The sequence below is a fragment of the Amblyomma maculatum genome, chromosome 1 (genome assembly GCF_055883805.1).
Source record: "Amblyomma maculatum isolate TAMU_Amacu chromosome 1, ASM5588380v1, whole genome shotgun sequence".
NCBI classification, from domain to species: Eukaryota; Metazoa; Arthropoda; class Arachnida; order Ixodida; family Ixodidae; genus Amblyomma; species Amblyomma maculatum.
The window spans coordinates 264691254-264709015 of record NC_139344.1 but is presented as its reverse complement, the minus strand read 5'-3'; the positions used below and the strand labels follow the sequence as shown (position 1 = coordinate 264709015).

The following is a 17762-nucleotide window of genomic DNA, read 5'->3' as shown; positions in this document are numbered from 1 at the left end:
CGCGTATACTGCGTATCTTTTTGGGAGACCAGTGCAATGTATCCCGTGGGAAATAGCGTGTACATGTGTCCACAGTTATTTCCGGGCCACAAAAAGGCACAAAAGCTGAAGCAATGGGCAATCAAGCAAGCTGTCGCGCCCACAGCTGCATTTTGAACTTTCCTGCGTGACCTGCAAAATGGCGCCCTCATTGAGTGACCGCGCCTCTGCTTAGCGAGAAAATGCAGCTTTTTTCTCACTTGGGTGTTACAAAAACTTTTGCGTTCACTTCCAGAGCCTCAAACGGAAGAGCCGATGCAGTACGCTTCCACGCCCTCTTTCTGTGATGAACTGATGCGTAACGAGTTAAAGGGTAGCAAATAAATTTTGCCTACCACGTGCAGTTCGCAAGCAGGTTTTCTGGATTATTTATTTTAAGCAAAGGCTTTGTCACAATCACCGCTTCGATCTGAAGCCTTTCGACTAGGCAGGAACAGTCTACATATTTTAGACGATAAGTAAACACGTTCAGCCAAAATCTATTTATAGGCCTATATAATACTACCTGAAATTAAACTTAAAAAAAGTTGAATTCTACATTTGTCATTATAAAAGAAACTCTATTACTAGCCCGCCTTACTTGGAGCCTTGCAGCGTATTAAAACAAGCTCATTTTTGCTGTCTTGTTTACAAACCCCTGCGCTGATTACCTGGCTACGGATCGTCAATCGTGATTAATAAAGCGAAAAAGACCAACGATAATGTGTCTACTAGCTGGCATTCTTTTCACGGCACCTACACTTCGAATATTTCCCTCGCGTCAAAGCCCATAACACGCTGAGCTAGTGCAGGCTCAAAAGTGCACATGCATACATTCATTTTAGCTTCTTTGAAGCAGAGACAAAAATTAAGTCCACCCACCCGAAAATTTCCAGGTTTGTGGGGATTTTTAAGAACCTTCTGTGAGACTTCAGACGATTCGAAACCTCCATAGAATGATTGCTTAAAGAATTAAGAGTTATACTTCCAACACCATTCTCCTTTTTACGACGGAAGCCCGTGTGGATAGAGGTGTCCTATAATTGATTTAGTTAGAAAAGTGGTGTGGTCCACTTGCTTTAGTCCAGCCAGAACTTCCATCGCCGTGTTGAAGTTTCCGATGTTCCAGCAGCACATGGCGATTCGCAGGATACACGACAAGACAGCTTTGCGGTCTTCGTGCGTTGGTTGCGATATGATGATGTGCGTGATCCATGAACTCACCTGTGAGCCGGAAAAAGGAACGCCGGAAAACAATGCCTTATGCACGCCCGTACCAGAACATGAATACTTGATGATAAGCGCTGACGACAAGGGAGACGTAAAAATACTAAACCGAACTATGCTTAAGCCACTGCTGTACAGCTCCTCTCAAAAGTATACAGCCCAAGGAGTTTGCTTCCGAGCCTTGCAATGCGCCTCGTTCTGCATCATCAGCGACCAAAATGTTGAAAGCAAAAGCTTTGGACTACTAGACATGTTAAGAAGAAATGACAAGAAAGAAAAAAAAAACAGCACGAAAGAACGTGGACAATACATGACGAGCGCTGTTCCTTTGTCCAGATTCCTTCACGCCGTTTTTCATTTTCGTCAGTTTGCCATGAACCAACTCGCCCATACAAAAAGTCCTGATGATGATGAAGATGACCAAACGTCTTGGGCTGTACGCTCTTGACGAAGGTTGCACACGGCAGTGTAAAAGGTTGAGCTGATGACTAAATGTCATTAATGATGATGCAGAGCCAGTGGTTAGACGACCGCAAAAGTTAAAAAGGATTCATATACGCAGGTAAAAGCTGGTTTACACATGTACGACCGTTGTTAGGAGTCCAACGTTTTGAAAGCATAAACGGCAAATTTTAGCAGAGGCAATCGTCCGGTCAAATTAAAAGGCGTGATAGGAAAAAAAAAGTAGCCATACTCGCAGACTATCCGCCTAGTCATGGCCAATCCTCCTCGTGGGTGTGCGCCATTTTTATGAGGGTAACAACCACTTTCTGTGGCAGGGAAGGATAGGCAGGAGCGGAGGGGTGAAAGGAGAGGCGGTGCAGGGTCGCTATAGTGCTGAGGTAGACCCCTAGGGACCCGTGGGACGGGAGAAACGCCGATCCCCTTCCTTTTCCTGCCTAGCCTCTGCTGTAGAAGCAAAGAAGGTGCCCGCAAGTATACTAACTAACTAACTAACTAACTAACTAACTAACTAACTAACTAACTAACTAACTAACTAACTAACTAACTAACTAACTAACTAACTAACTAACTAACTAACTAACTAACTAACTAACTAACTAACTAACTAACTAACTAACTAACTAACTAACTAACTAACTAACTAACTAACTAGCTAACTAACTAACTAACTAACAACTAACTGACTGACTGACTGACTGACTGATAACTCACTCACTCACTCACTCACTCACTCACTCACTCACTCACTCACTCACTCACTCACTCACTCACTCACTCACTCACTCACTCACTCACTCACTCACTCACTCACTCACTCACTCACTCACTCACTCACTCACTCACTCACACTCGCGCCCGTATGCATCAAGAGAGGGTACCCTTCGGCAGCCATGCAAGTGGATCGTAAAGGAGACTCACTTCGTTGAAGCGCTTGATCAGTGTCTGCACGGTCCGGTCCTTGTCGCCCGCGCTGAAGGTGGCCGCCTTTCCGCTCAGGTCGACGGTCACCTGGCGAATGTAGTGGACCGGGCTGACACTGTAGAAGAGCTCGTACTCGACATCGGTAAGCCGCACAGCCACCTCTTCGGGAAAATGCAGCAGGCCCTGCAGCCTTTCCAGCTCTTCCTTGTAGATGGTGGCTCGCTCCAGACCGTGCACCGAAACCATGTTGCGGTGGCTTTCTGCGAGGGTGGCATCGGTACAGAGTCAATGTTCACGCTCTCAACAGAATGAGGTTGTGCGGTTACATTAAGGAAGATCCATGAGGGAATTAAACAAATGGGGAAAGGTTGCTACAGGGCTCCACCCACCCCGATCACCTCGGGTTGCTGCTTACAGTTGTCTCTTATCCAAACCATCGGTTTGGTTTCGTTCTACCTTAAAGACATCCGGAAGACAATGAGACGTTTTGTATGAAAAAGAACGTTGCCGCCTTTTTCCCACCCCAAAATAGCAGCCGATGCGTACAACCGAGCCCCGTTAACCCGGAAAGGCAATGAATGGCACAAGCCTCAGTTGCCGCAGTATACACTGGATGCGCTGGATGTTTGAGCCGGGGTGGCCGCATTTACGAGCTCGGGGTGTTAGCGACTGTGCTGCAGGGGCGGCAAGCTGCGATGAATAAATGGATGTTCTGCAGACTCCTCCATAATTTGTCCAGATAAGTAACTACAGGGCAGGGTTTCTATATATAGGCACCCTAACAGTCCCTGACCACCAGCGCCCTTACCGATAACTGTGACCGGAACTATAAATTCGTGCGTCACGCCCTCACCAGCGTCCAGGACGCCCCCATGTGTTTTTCATAAAGTAGTTGTGACGCGTTAGGCTTCTTCCCCCCCCCCCCCCCCCCACACACACACACACACAGACATTTCGAATTCTGCCCATAACTTCGTCCCGAGTTATAAGCAGGGACAGGATGAATGGGCAGATGACTTCACTCGTAAGCAAGGCCCCGCTGATTTTCACGATGGAATAGGGTTCCAAAATATCGCGGACATGTCCGTCACTTGGTTAAAACAAATGGCTCCTCAAACAATTTTGCACTGTTACGAAAGGGCTCCATTGACGAAAGTGATCTGACGCAATCCAATTCGCTAGAAGATACATTCTCAAGTTCCCGCGTTACTAATATGTCAGTCACTACAGGGCCTAAAGCGAAGAACAAGCAAGGCCTAATGATTATCTTAACGTATTTATTGCCACCTGCATATTCGTCGCCAGAGCGTAGCCTTCGGGCTCGCATAAATCCCGCAACAGCGCTCGCTGTGTCGTCCTCTCCTCTTCGGCTCCTGTCCACGTTTTGCGCTGTTACCTCGGGATGGAAAATCAACAAGCCCAAGCTGCTATTCTGGATAAACCGCACTACGCTGTTCTGCGTGCCCAAGATTAATCGCACTGGTTGCTAAGTCCATCTAGATATCGAATTATTCCTGCTCCTTTTCCATCTTCCGTGGTCTCTCGTATATGTAGCACCAAGTCAGCGAATGGAACGGCTCCTCATGGCTGTCTCGAACATGTTCAGTATTAATATACTACCGCGCTGAATTTAATACAACGCTGACACCAAATGACAAAGACACGATACAGGTAACGAGCGCGAACTTTCAACTGTTTATTCGCTTTGCTGCTCAGCTTATATATGCACATAACAAACAACAAATGCGTAAAAGGTAAGAAACATTTAAGAAATAGCTGTTCATGCATGGACCAGAAACCTGTATCATGTACTTGTCTTTTGGTGTCAGTTTTGTATTAAATTCAGCGCAGTAGTATATTAATATGGAAAGTCAACCAGCCGCTATTGTAGCATTACTTATATTGTCGATGTTATTTGGTCGCAACTGATTGTTGGGACGGGAATGTAATCTATGCCACTGCATGGGGGCCACCTCATGCAGTAAGTGTGCTCATCTCGCGAAATTTATTGCATCGGGTTTCTCCAAAACGTCGGCACATACACACACACAAAATAATAATGTGGCGCGAAAAATGTGCGACCCTGCGGAACTCCAAACTTTATGCAGTCTCGGAAATGACTACATCTTCGGAAGTGTGCGAGTGCTATTTTGGGGAGCTCTAAGCCGGAGAGATGTTAGACGCGAGTGCGAAAGTGACACGAAGAACGAGAAAAAGTTACGTAATGCACAGCCCCGTGCATCACTTGTGACAAAGTAAGAAAAAAAAGTCAGCCTTTGTTTCTGACGTTCCAACCATCCACACGTTCCTCAAAAATTGAGCGGATGTAAAAAATGCAGTTTGCGCGAAAGTCTCCGAATAAGGCAGTGGGTAGTTAGGTGCCAGTGCTTGCCTCCGTCTCGGTCTTATGTAATGTACCCTCAAATATCCTACGATGTTTTCGCGTATGCTTTAACTATGAACCTATAGTAGCCGAAATCGTGATCTTCGATGAGAAAAAATTGGAACGTTACCGAATAACGCAAATAGAGGTTACAAAACGCTTCGTTTGTTAATGTACCTTATATTTTACATCGTTTACGCGCAGGCTCCAGCGTGTAAAGAACCGGAGAAGAGAAATGAGAGAGGTTAAAGTTTGGCATTTTTGTGGTCCATAATATGTTAGCAGCCTACTCCAAAATGGGAGAGTGGAATGCGCCCGTCTAAATCATCGAGCGCTCGATCATAAAGAACAATATACTCTGAATACTTGAAAACTGCACCAGACGGGAGTAATAATCACATATTTGAGAGAAACGACCACGGACGTTAACTAAGACCCAAACGTAACTTTTTACGCCTTTCCATTCAGACGTTCATGCACCCTTGTGAGACAAAGGCAGCCATTTTCTGCATAGTAAACTCTAAGAAAGGTGGTGTGCCAAAATTACGAATCCCTCCAAGCCATAAAACTCATACATAAAAAAGGAGCATTCAAATGGATTTATCAGTGAATGTTTTGTTGAAAACGAGTGGCTTGAATTACCGTCATTAAACTCCCTCTGCGCTGCGCCGAGTGAACAGATGAACCACGACGGCATTTATGAAACAACAAGAAAAGAAACACGCTTCGGCGTCGCGTGGAAGATTGTTGAGTCGGGAGCGCCCTCCGGGGCGAATGAATTATGTACAGTGTGGTGCCTCGGCGTTTAGCTTGACGACTCTGGACGGGCCAAAGCTGATTAAATAGATGCACGCGCGATCCGGGACCCGGGCGCTGGACGTGCAATCGTATCGTCGGCAACGCGCGTAAACAAGGCCCCGTGCAGGTGCAACCTGACAGCGACGACCGCGGAAGCATCTCACTTCGTGCCGACACAGCGAGGTCAGGAATGATTCAGGAAACGAAAGTTTTGTCCGCATATAACGCCAATGTGTATCTCGTGAGTTCTCATTATAACGAACCTCTAGCTCGAACGGCTGAATTTTGGTGGTTGTAGGTTGCGCCTAAAGACAAGGATAAACTGGTGAGGTTTGGACTTAAAAGGCATCCCCTTTGGAAGTTATTTCCAGCCTGAAAACATGAGTGGGGGAGGGGGATAATTAGACACTTAAGCTCCGTTTTTAAGGGCATAGCATGACGACGTTAACATCTCCCGCTTATCGGCTTCCCTTTCCGGATCCTTGTGCGCGTCCATACACTTTGCTGCTCAATTAATTATGGTCTAGTGACGTCACACCACCAGACAACCAATCAGTGCCCGGCTATGTGACCTGCCAACTGCCACCTGCCGGAGCCATGGACTTGATTTCTCGCTCACAACTTCAGCGCCTACAACGCCGAAGCCGTATTTTCTGCAGGCCTTTACGGCTGCCGCGTTAAAATAAGCAAAACAAGCAATGCGAATAATTAGCGCAAGTCTGTATCTCATGGGAGAGAACAAATTCAGCATCTTGGAATCAACACGCACGAATATTTTTGCTCTGGTGTCTCTGGCTGCCTTTCGCTATGATATGTCACCATATTCGTTTCTTCGTCACACCGCTTCTCGCATATTAGAGTCGGTGACACATAGTTCTTTGGTACAGCCATCGGCCACAGATGGTATAGCAACCGTCCATTGGCTGAATTAATCAGATACGGGAATTGCTACAAATTAAGGCTCCTGAAAATGTCTTCGCATCGAGATCGTTACCGCAACATCTAGACGCTAAATGCCAACGCTTTACACAACAGCGCAAGCGCATCAGCAGTCAGCGGCAGAGATCAACAGCAACGCAGATGGCAGCTCCCGCCAACGTTTACGTCAGTGATTCTCAAATGGAGGTAGGTCCGCGAAGCGATTTTCGGTGTCCGCGCAATCCACGCCCACACGAAGAAAGGGGCTCGCGATAGCTCTGGCCTGTCTAGACACAGTTTTTCAGGGTGAAAAGCAAATGAGTTCAAGCTCACTTTAGTTTCACAAAGCGAAATAAACGCGAGAGGAGTGCAGAAACGGAAAGCGTGCGCGAGAGAGGAGAGAGAGCGTCTACGACATTTGCTGATGCCGGTATCGGTGAAACTTGAGTTCTGGCTGCACCGCTGGACGGGGCTGCAATGCAAAGCCTCTCGGGTGTCCGACGAGTGAGCGGCGCGGTGTTGGGAGGACCTCCTCGGGTTCTTTAACGTACACTGACATCGCACTGTGTATGGGAGTCTTAAGTTCCGCCTCCACTGAAACGCCACAATGTTTACGTAACGTCGTAATCACAAAGCTTTTCGTAAGCAAATTATATACGTGGCTAACCAGCATCCGTTTCCTGGCCTGTCATGGCAACCGAAGAGTATGGTCTCGCAAGGCTGAAATTACTTCGATGCCCATAAGCAGCATGTGGCACGGGCAGAGCAGGGAAAAAAAAGAAAAAAGAAAAACAGAACTATTCACGCCCTCGTGCATGAGCTTTCACGGCTGTCGTGCCCGGCGATAGCCGAGGTTGTCTCCTTCCTTGAGGAACTCCGATCGCCACACTGCGCTGCGAAAAACATGCCATCACCAAAGATGAAAAGCGACGATGTCTCGCTGATGCGATGACAGGTTAGTGTCAAGTGCACCAGGGTGGTCGAAGGTGACTATCGAGATGTGTTAAGAATACCTCACAACTATTCTTGATTTAATGCACATCCTGACGCAGGATAGTTCAAGAGAGCTACTTGCGAATCGCATTGGCCCCACGACGCACAGGGGAAGAGGAAGGCACAAGAAATATATGCGAGTCCTCTCTCAGCACACTTGCGACGGGTTGGAATGGAAGCAACCGGAGAACAAGTTCGCGTCTTCCACGGACAGAAAGACAAGACAGGGAGAAAGGAAATGTGTGTTAGGACAGAAATGGCAATGGGAGGGACAAACCCAGTTTCTTAATCACGCCAGGTAGGAGACTTTGGATGAAAATCCGGGCATGACCTACGGCAAATTTGGGGGAGTTACCGGAGAAAAGCGCGGCCTGTAACCCGGAAACTCGGCTATCGGTGGCAGCATGTAACTTTTCTTTCTCCACAATAATCAAAGCTGCGTTTCAGCAGTGCCATGCAGACCGCCTGAACGCCAAAAGTGGCGCGACGATTTCCCTACTCCGAGTTTTGCCGGAATTGGCATGGTCTAAGATACACGGGGATGAAAGAGCTCTGCACCAAACAAGACACGCGGCATGGTCGCCGCTTGGGGCTTGACCAGTGGTGGGGACAAGGAATGTAGCGAAACAGTGGCCGTCTAAAAATTCTAATGCACTGTGCTGGAAGCGTCGCAAAAAACAAACAAACAAAACAGTTATTCCCATATTTAGCAAAATAACATTACGCAGAAGAATAGACGTGCTTTACCATATTTTTTTTCGTTCGTGCAGCTAAGAAGCTCACAATGATTCGCCGACTTAGGTGACGCTGCACAACTGACACACTAACACAAACCTTAAGTAGGAGCTGTGCAAAGCGTTCACTCATAAATAGTAGATGGAAACTATCACCTCCAGAACTACCAATGACCTGCGTACTATCTGCACAGACCGTCCAAATGTTAGTTTTCGCTTCCAGTCGCCCGAAGAGAATGTCATAACGCCACGCAGCAGCAAATCATATTTAGTTTTTGTTTTTTTTTTTATTCCTGAAAGAAAAATTAGGGAATCGGATCTACAGATAATGAAGGGAAACTGTAGGTCACGCATTGCGTATAAAACCTTCCCGGAGAAATTGCACAATATGTCAACAAACACACTACTACGTCAACGGGTGAACGACATAGCTTGGATTTTCTTTAAATTTACTCCACGTGAATGAATACGAGCCTGCAGTTTTAACTTTGCCGAACACCCAGAATATAGTACCTCAATTAAATTTAATTATGCGCCAGGAATACCTTGTAGTATATACTATATATACAGTAGGGACGGAATGCTGGTAGGTCGGATAGTTTGTCCCATATTTTGTTCTTTTGAGTGTTAAGCCTCCATGAATTTGGTAGCACTCACTGCAACTCAGGATACTCGGATTTTGATTCGTCGCGCATAAAAACGGAGAAAACGTTTTTTGCCGTCGTATAGGAACCTTAACTATGGATGCCCGTCATTCAAAGACAAAACTTTCGAGTTGGACAGGCCTTTTGTACTCAGCTGGTAAAGCAGCGTGCACTCCGCAAGAAACACCTTTATGAACACGCTGTTAATTGCGTGAAGCTGTCGGTTAAAACACGTCTGGCTTTCCTCAGCTATGCACGCCTATCGGAATGAAAATCTCCTTGGCCGGAGTAAGCCTTGCAATGTAAATCGTCCCGGAATCTGCAAATTCAGGAATTAAACCTGGGGAAAAATCCCCGCCGAAATGTAAGCCTTACATTTCTCAGCAGCTAATTCGCGTACAAGCGCGCGTAAAGTTGTGGCGAAGTCTGAAGCATTCAGGCGCGAAAGTACGCAAGATTAACGCTCCCTCCAGTAGAACATGAAATCACTTAGTAATTTACTTTAATATGCTGTGCAGCGAATAGCAGCTATCTCACTTGGAACCGTAAAAGGAGAAAAAAGAAGCCTGACATGTATGCGTGCCATAAAAAATGGCGGTCATTTTTCGTCCGGAGGCTTTTTTTTTTTTTCGCATTTCAGTACCTTCGCGCGAGAAGCACTGCTGATTGTCTGCAGGAATCGAGCTTTCCAGACGCTGTTTTCCTCCAGGAGGGGTGGGTTCGTTGAACTTTTCAGTCTTGTCCATTTTGGCAGACACACACACATACGTATAGAGTGCCAAGCAAGAAGTTCCCGACGTGAATAAATAAAAGGAAAAGGGCATCGCCAAGAAAATCCTGCCCTTAACGAGTGAAACCAAACGCAATATACGCGGACGCGCGCTCCGCCGCCTTAATCCGTCGCGCTAAAATTAAAGCGGAACGAGCCCCCATCTCACCCGCGGTTCATCTTGTGCAAGGTTCCCGGGAACATTGCGCAAGGTTCTTGCAAACCTCGCGCGAAGTTCACCTGCGATCCAGCCTCGCGCTTTTCAAAGTCGCCGAGAAGGGAGGCCTTTCGCAAGAAACAGAGGCGACTCGGAGCTGGAGGGAAGCTGCCCTTCGCTTATGTTCTCTACAACACGCGCTAATTCACCTTTTTTTTTCTTCTTTTTTTGAGGATTCTTTTCAGCGCACGCAAAGGCTTTGTTTTTCTTCCGGCAGACTTGCCCTATTACTTTCATGAGCGCACCGATGAACGTCGTGGGCCGCATTTCGCAACGTCTATTACGGAGTCGCACCTATTTAAAAGGGGATATCGACTGAGTCCATATTCACATTTTCACCCCACAGGGGTCAACTTATAATACAAGGCACCCCACGTAACGCTAGACAAATGAAATTTATGCACTGCATGCAGCGCTGCTAGTCGCATCCAGCAATCTTGCTTCCCCTCCTAACTAATAAGAATAATTACTCCAAGACCAAATATTGCGTTTTTAACTGTGAGGGAAAATCTAATGATTTCGTCTCCAAAGCTATGCAGAATCGAAAAAAAAAAAAGAAAATACCACAGATTACATGATCTGTAAAAAATAAAAAATAAAAAAAATAAAAAAACAAACCAACAAGGCGAACTGCAGCGTTTTTCTTCTTTTATAACGCCCTCACAGAATTGCACAAAACCCCAAAGCAGCGCTTGGCAGGGCCGTTAGATCGCAAGGATACATTCTTTTGGTTCAGTTAGACTGTCGGCTGACCAATTCAAGCGATGCCGGGGTGTGGAATCACCAGGGTCAAAGACGAAGGCGAAAATAATGAAAGTAAGTCAGAATCGTCAATGTCTGATGGATATTTATGCGTCAGCACGCGGCGTGCCATCACCTCGGAGGCACTTCCTGAATAACGGGTGAATGTTAAAAAGGCGTGCAGAAAGTTCATTTGCAAGATACGAGCGAATCGGCGGCTAGCAAGCGTCAAAACGCTGGTAGTTTACACCAATTCATCACAAAAAAAAATTAAAAAAAAATCCTGCAGACGATACCAGGTACAGGGGTGGTCAAAAGCTCCCAGGCCACAGGATCTGCCTCTTAGCAGTATAGTCAGGCAGCTACTAGAAGAAGGATTATTCTAACCTCTGAGATAATTTACAGCTTTAATGGGATCTCAAGTGCCAGAATATGCCGACGAGAAGCAGAACATGCGGCCTGGGAACTTTTGACTACCCCTGTACGCGATACTTCGTCGCGAAAGCAATTTGACGCGCGCGGACCCATGAATGAGCGTATCTCGTATAGTCCGAAATACCGCGTTTTTTTTTTTATTGGAGTGCGATGAAAGTTGTAAAAATTCTGGAAGATATTCCTTAGTAAAATAGTAATTTATTTGTTCATTGCTCGAAGCCGTTTATTTGAATTAAACACGACACATGTCATTAATTACGAATGTCATTGGGAATGCGTACATCGATAATGCTTCATTAAGCAGGACGACCATTTTTAGTGCGTAGCACTAATAGCCGAAATCACGGATTTCGCCTATTTCAGTCCGGAACCCGCTCACTCTCTCTTTCCAACTTGAATCGCTAAAGCAAAAGTGGCGACGCGCGCGCCACGCTGCTTAGCCAATGAGCAACTTTGCAGAGCCGCAAAGCTGCAGCCAAATGAGAGATTGACATATATCACGGCTACGGCCGTCACAGGGCAGTGTTGTGGAAGTGCGTGTTACTCCGGGCAGAGCCGCGCCCTCAACTTCGCCCCCCCCCCCCCCCCCCCCCCCCCCCATTAGCATTCACGGACAGAAGATGTGCTCACCGCTGCGCTTTCTATCACACCTATTTCGCATCTGATTAACCATTCAAATCGACGGCAATGATTTGTCTCCGAGGAGTATTCCGTAATCCACAGAACCATCCCACAGCTATTAAGCCGAATTCACGGGTACCTGTGAATTCATCTTGATTCAGCTAGATACGGTTCAATATACGCTGAATGCGTAAAGCTATTCCTATGACAACTCTCTTTGAGAATGGTCAGTTAAGTTCTATGCTCTGCTCAATGCCTAATTGCGAACGAATGAATAGCTAAGGCTAGCTAAGGCATCGGTCCCTTATATCTGCGACCCCGCCGCGGTGGTGCTGTGGTTTAAGGCGCCCGACTGCAGTGCCCAACGATTCGGTATCGAATCCCGGCGGCCGCTATTCAATGGAGACGAAAAGACCCCAGGTGGTCGAAATTTATATATATATATATATATATATATATATATATATATATATATATATAAATTTCGACTACCTCGGGTGTGCGTATGAGTGTGTATGCGTGTGTGTTGTTATCTTTTGCTATCATTTGATTACATCTCGTCGGTGATTTCGCAGTGCGCCGCGGTTCAAAGATCGGACGCGACACTGTTTCGACAATTGCTTAAATTTAAAATGTATTAGAACATTCTTTCGAGACGCCCACTCATGACTCCAGCAATAAAGAATACAAGCTAAAATTGCACACTAATCGCTGAAAACCACGCCGAAATAAAATTGCCCTGGTGGCTTCAAAAGACACTCTAACAAACTTTATGTTGCAAAGTGTGCCGTGTGTTATCGAAGATTCTCAATTCATGTTATTTCTGCTTGAGAATACACAGAAACCAGCGTATGCGTTTTGATGCATTCCAAGAGCTCTTCCTCCTAGAGTGTTGGTCTGTTAATTCTCAACTTTCACTAGGATACCCCGTTTGGAGTGTTTGGAGCACGGTGGTTTGGAGGCTTTGCAAAATTTAGAAAACCATGGTTGCTTGCAAGATGGGCTATGAACATGGAGGAAGGAAACAACTTAGGAGAGGCCCTTGCCATTTCCAATGCATTGAAGAATGTATGGCGGAAGTGACGTCAAAATTTAGGGTTAGCCAAGTCGGGCCATTAGCAACGGCAACGCTGTTGCTATGAAAACTCGGGCCACTAGCAACAGCGTTGCTAAGGGCCCTAGGTACATGAGCGTTGCGGAGAAAGAAAATGCGGAGGGTAAAGGAGGAGGAGAGACGTTGCAGCGTCCGGTCGCGGCGCGGCCGCGCAAAAAAAAAAAAAAAAAAAAAAAAAGACGTCAGGGCCTTGTCTAAGTTCTTTCCTTCCTCCATGGCTATGAATGAAGCCAGTTGAGCTCAATCAGCTGAGTGGACAGGTGTCGCCGTCTGTCGACACGAGAAAAAGGCGAAAAGAAATCGCTGCCAGGTTCGCGTCTTCTACTTTCCCGGAAGATGGCCATATAGGCCAACTTTGCTTAGAGTTACTATATAAGTAAAGCCTATATCAGCCCCTTTACCTCAGGAGGCTGGGGGGGTTCTGCATGTCGCGAACGGACAAACATGCGACATGAACATTGAACGTGGCACACGTGGTCTACGTGATGCCTACGTTTATCTGCTGACTTTCTTTTTTTTTTCTTCTTTTTTTGCGTGGCGGAGGGGAGGGGTGGGGGAGTCTGTGCAGACCGGCGCGTGGAAAAGCATGGGAAGGATGAAAATGGAACTCGGTTAAGCCTCGCGATATGACAGGAGGCTGATATTGCCGAAAGAGCGCCTCTTCTGCACGTGTCCCACGCCTTCCTAATGACCGATTCGAGCTGCATTCAGCTTTCGATTGTGGCGAGTGAATCCCAGTGGAGAAACGGCACTAATATTAATGGACTGGCGAGCAAAATTGCATGTTGCTCGGGTGTAGAGTCAGACGAAACAAAAAGTCGCCAGTGAAAGCGCTCGACTGTGGCTGGGACTCACAAAATTGACGCTGGCTTCGCTCAGAATCTTAAAATGCAATCTTGAAATGCTTTCCCCTTTAGTTTCTGTGTATTATTGATTAATGCTAAAAGTGTCTGATGTGTTAGTAATCACGTACATCCTCCTCCTTGTGGCGGTCTCCAGGTCCCTCACATAATAGAACAGAATAAATAAGGAAAAACATTACAACACGCCTACAACTCCGATTAGACATCCTCGCCGGTATCTGAAGCACGCAGCACAGCCTTTTGTTCAGTTACTTTTTTTTCTATGAAGAGTTACGCCCTAGAACCAACATATTTTAACTTCCCCTCCTGCCTCTCGGCTTCATCACGAATGACTAGAGCGCTAGGGGGAAGCAGACTTCACATCTCTCGCCGCCGCGCCTCCCACTTGCTCGCACTCGCCAGCCAACCGAAGGAAAAGAGAAAAAAATACCCCAAAACAAATGTGTACTCTCAGTGTTCTCGCGAGGAGACGAACATGACGTCGATGCTACGTCACCGATGTATAACGTGTTTTCTCGTTCACGACATGTAAAAAATTACGGACGACACTTTGTCAAGACTAAAATGTGAAACGGCGGAAGCCTGACGCCATTTCCAATGGCGATTTGTTGCGTCGGAAACGCCACGGAAGCACACAACGCGTACACTTCCAAGATGCGCCGTCCAGCACACGGCCGCCGCGCGCGCCGATGAAATGAGTCATCCCATGCAGCGCCAACCACTCCAACACCCGCGCACAACGACAGTGACGTCACGCGCGCACGCCAATCAGGAGGCGCACACCTGCGCCTAGCGACAGTGACGTCACGACACGGAGGAGACCAGTCAGGAGGCTGGAAAGCTGTGACAGTTTCTGCTAACGGCAGATGACCTTGACAATAAGCCATTAATGGCTTCCGCCTTAAAAAAGTGTTTCCGAGCTCAAGATGCCGAACGGCTCGTCAGCTCGATCAGCTCTACGAGCTGGCTGTTTCTTGGACCACTCTTTAGAATATAGTGGTTTTCCATTTTCATGATATGGAAGTCAGTAAGCCCAGCCGCAGAATGCGGTACTACGGGATGTATATCTCGAAACGCACTCTTGGAGATAAAATGAGGCACGGGCAAAATGAATGGTACAGGACGAAAGATTTTCAAAAGGCGCCAACATGAACACACAGGGTAATGAGTTTGTTTACTTATAGATTCGACTGTAAATTATTAATAACGGGTGCTACGAATGCCGTTTCCGCTCATTGAAGATGCTTTGGTTTGATTTGGTTTGGTTTTGGGGTTTAACGTCCCAAAGCGACTCAGGCTATGAGAGACGCCATAGCGGACGGCTCCATAATTTCGACCACCTGGGGTTTATTAACGTGCACTGACATCGCACAGCACACGGGCGCCTAGCTTTTCGCCTCCGCCGAAAAGCGGCCGCCGAGGCCAGGGTTCGATCCCACATCCTAACCGCTGCGCCACGTCGGCGGGGTGATTAAACAAGCGTAATTCTACGCGATTCTACATATTTCGCGGAGTGATCACCGTCCATGCTTTGTAACTTCTCGCTTCTTGAGGGGCTCCTTGATGAGTGCAGCTAAAATTCATGAGACAATTTGGTTGTCAGCAAAAGCAAAAACGCCTGCAGGGCTCTGGGAGATAAGGGGTGGCGGATTAACGCTCAAGTTCGGCGAGCTGTCTGCGCGCAAGAACCGCCTCGCATGCGTCGGTCAGACATGGTACGTGGCGAAGCCAAGGCGGCAGCCAAGATGCGGAGTGTTCTTGCGCAAGGCAGCTTTGACAGCTTCGCGATTTCGGTCACCGATCTTTTCGTCGCACTTCTCGGCTCTGCAACGGCGCACGGTTTCAGCGAAACGAAGTTGAGAGATCTTCCGACGTCGGACGTGCGCCCTTTAGTCACGTATACGGTGCATCATCCGTGTGCACTGTAAATTCAAGAGGACGACGAGCGCTCGTTGTTCATATTAAGGCGAAAGCCTTTAATGGCTCATGCTGTCGTGGACAAAATGTGTCCCGCTTTTGGGGCGGCTCTGATTGGCCGAGGCGGGATGACGTCATAGAGGTCTGGACAAATCACAAAGTACCACCACAATATGCGCGAATGCATGCCTTATATGGCCATATGACAATAAATAATTAATTACTAATTAATGACTAATTCATAAATTACTAACAACGTCTAATTAAATAACCGGCTAATTAATGTGTATTATTTATTTACCTTCATAACGAGTAATTAGATACCTAATTAAACACACATTAATAACTAATTAGTGCCAGTTGCGTAGCAGCATGCGGCACTCAGGCTTTCGCCTTTCACTATTTTAGTCGCTGAAGTCCCACGTAATTTTTACTACAGCAATACTTCCTCAATTCGGTCACAAACGGATGGAGCCACTTTCCAGGAATAATCTTTGAAAATGCGAACCTTAATGCTTTTTAGTGGCTTTGCGAACTTTGCCACCGCAAATCCGTGCATTCCTGAAGAAACAAGAGACATGTATAAAATTAATTTTTTTCCCCTTTAGAACTGATGTCTCTTGCCTGAAGGAATGAAGTGTTATTTTTGTTAACATACATTAGTTTTAGTTACATGTTTTATTTTGCTGCTCTTTTGCACAGTTCATATTTGTAGTTATTCGATAATTTCCGTATTGTACTTGAACAGCTGTCTGCAAACTCCCCCCTCGGCCTATGTTAACCAGTTTGGTTGAGTATTAGGGCAAAATAAAATAGAAGAGAGAAAACGATGCGCTTATCACAGTTCTTTCTTTCGCGCGATTAATTCATTATTGAATTTAAATTCATGCATTCATTATCTAATCGAGCGATTTCATTGGCGCAATTACTTCACGAAACTATTCTGAACACGAGACCAGTGTCTACTGGCCGATAGGACAGCCCCTTTCATGTCGTCTCGTTGGCTATCACAAGCGGCAACCTCACGAACAACTTGAATAGCTTGTGGGGCCCTACGCCACATATCTTTAGCGCCCGTGGCGCGCCGCACTTTCAACGGCCGCGCCACTATCCCAAGGCTCCTTGCGCGCTGCCGGTTTCCCTCTCCCCGCTCGTTCGGGGATAATCGGTCCCGCGCGAGGGGGCTATAAAGGATGGCTCGTGTCGCCGTCTCGGCCCCTTGGTCCCTGCCTTTTCGTTCCTGCTGCTTCGCTCCTGGCGCTCTCCACGGAAACGACCCGCAGCCACCCGGACGACGACCCCGCACAGCCTTGGACGACGCCCGCGCTTACGTGATATAAAAGATGTTTGTTACACGGCCCACTGTGTGTTTGTCGTGCGCATCCCTCGGGCAGAGGAATCGCCCACAAGCTAAACAGGCAGAGTTAGGGCCGCGATTCTAAATTCGGTGCCAATTGTTTTAAGGAAATGTTGCATGCTTTAGCAATCCGTCGATGGACCACGTCCACCACGTATGACCTCTGAATTACGGCGCTCAACAAAATTTGCGTATTAGTTCTTCCTATACGACGTCGAGGTTTCGAAATCGAGCAGGGGATGCTGAGTCATGCAAATGTATCACATCGTCCAGCAAACGGGGGAACGACTCGGCACCGTCGCTATCGGCGTACACTGTACGCGAACCGCAGCCTCCGAAGCTCCGTGGAGTAGAATCCTGCCGCTCCGGTCGTCAGCTGCTTGTGTAAAAGAGCCAGATGCCTGCACCCCCCATTCTCTCTCTCTTTTTTGCAAGCAGGCTTTTTCAAACCGAACTCGCTTGTGCTGTTCCTTCTGGAGCGCAGCTCTTCATCTTCCGTTCCTGGATCGCGCGTCGCCTTCGACGGTGTATCACCTGCCACGGCTAGCAGGTGGCGGAGTGGAGAGAGAGAAATCTCCTTATCGTATTTAGGGAAGAGAGGATGAGAGAATGCGCAACCGGAATGGG

General features: G+C 47.1%; 1 protein-coding gene across 1 annotated transcript in view; it reads right to left on the bottom strand.

Annotated features, from left to right (window-relative positions):
• LOC146206435 (uncharacterized) overlaps positions 1 to 17762 on the bottom strand; it is a 422112-nt gene that overhangs the window by 57339 nt on the left and 347011 nt on the right. Inside the window, exons 20-21 of the mRNA XM_084591099.1 lie at positions 2629 to 2891; positions 1097 to 1242 (exon numbers count right to left, since the gene is read on the bottom strand). Coding sequence (XP_084447225.1) covers positions 1097 to 1242; positions 2629 to 2891 — 409 coding nt within the window. The remainder of the gene's footprint in view (positions 1 to 1096; positions 1243 to 2628; positions 2892 to 17762) is intronic.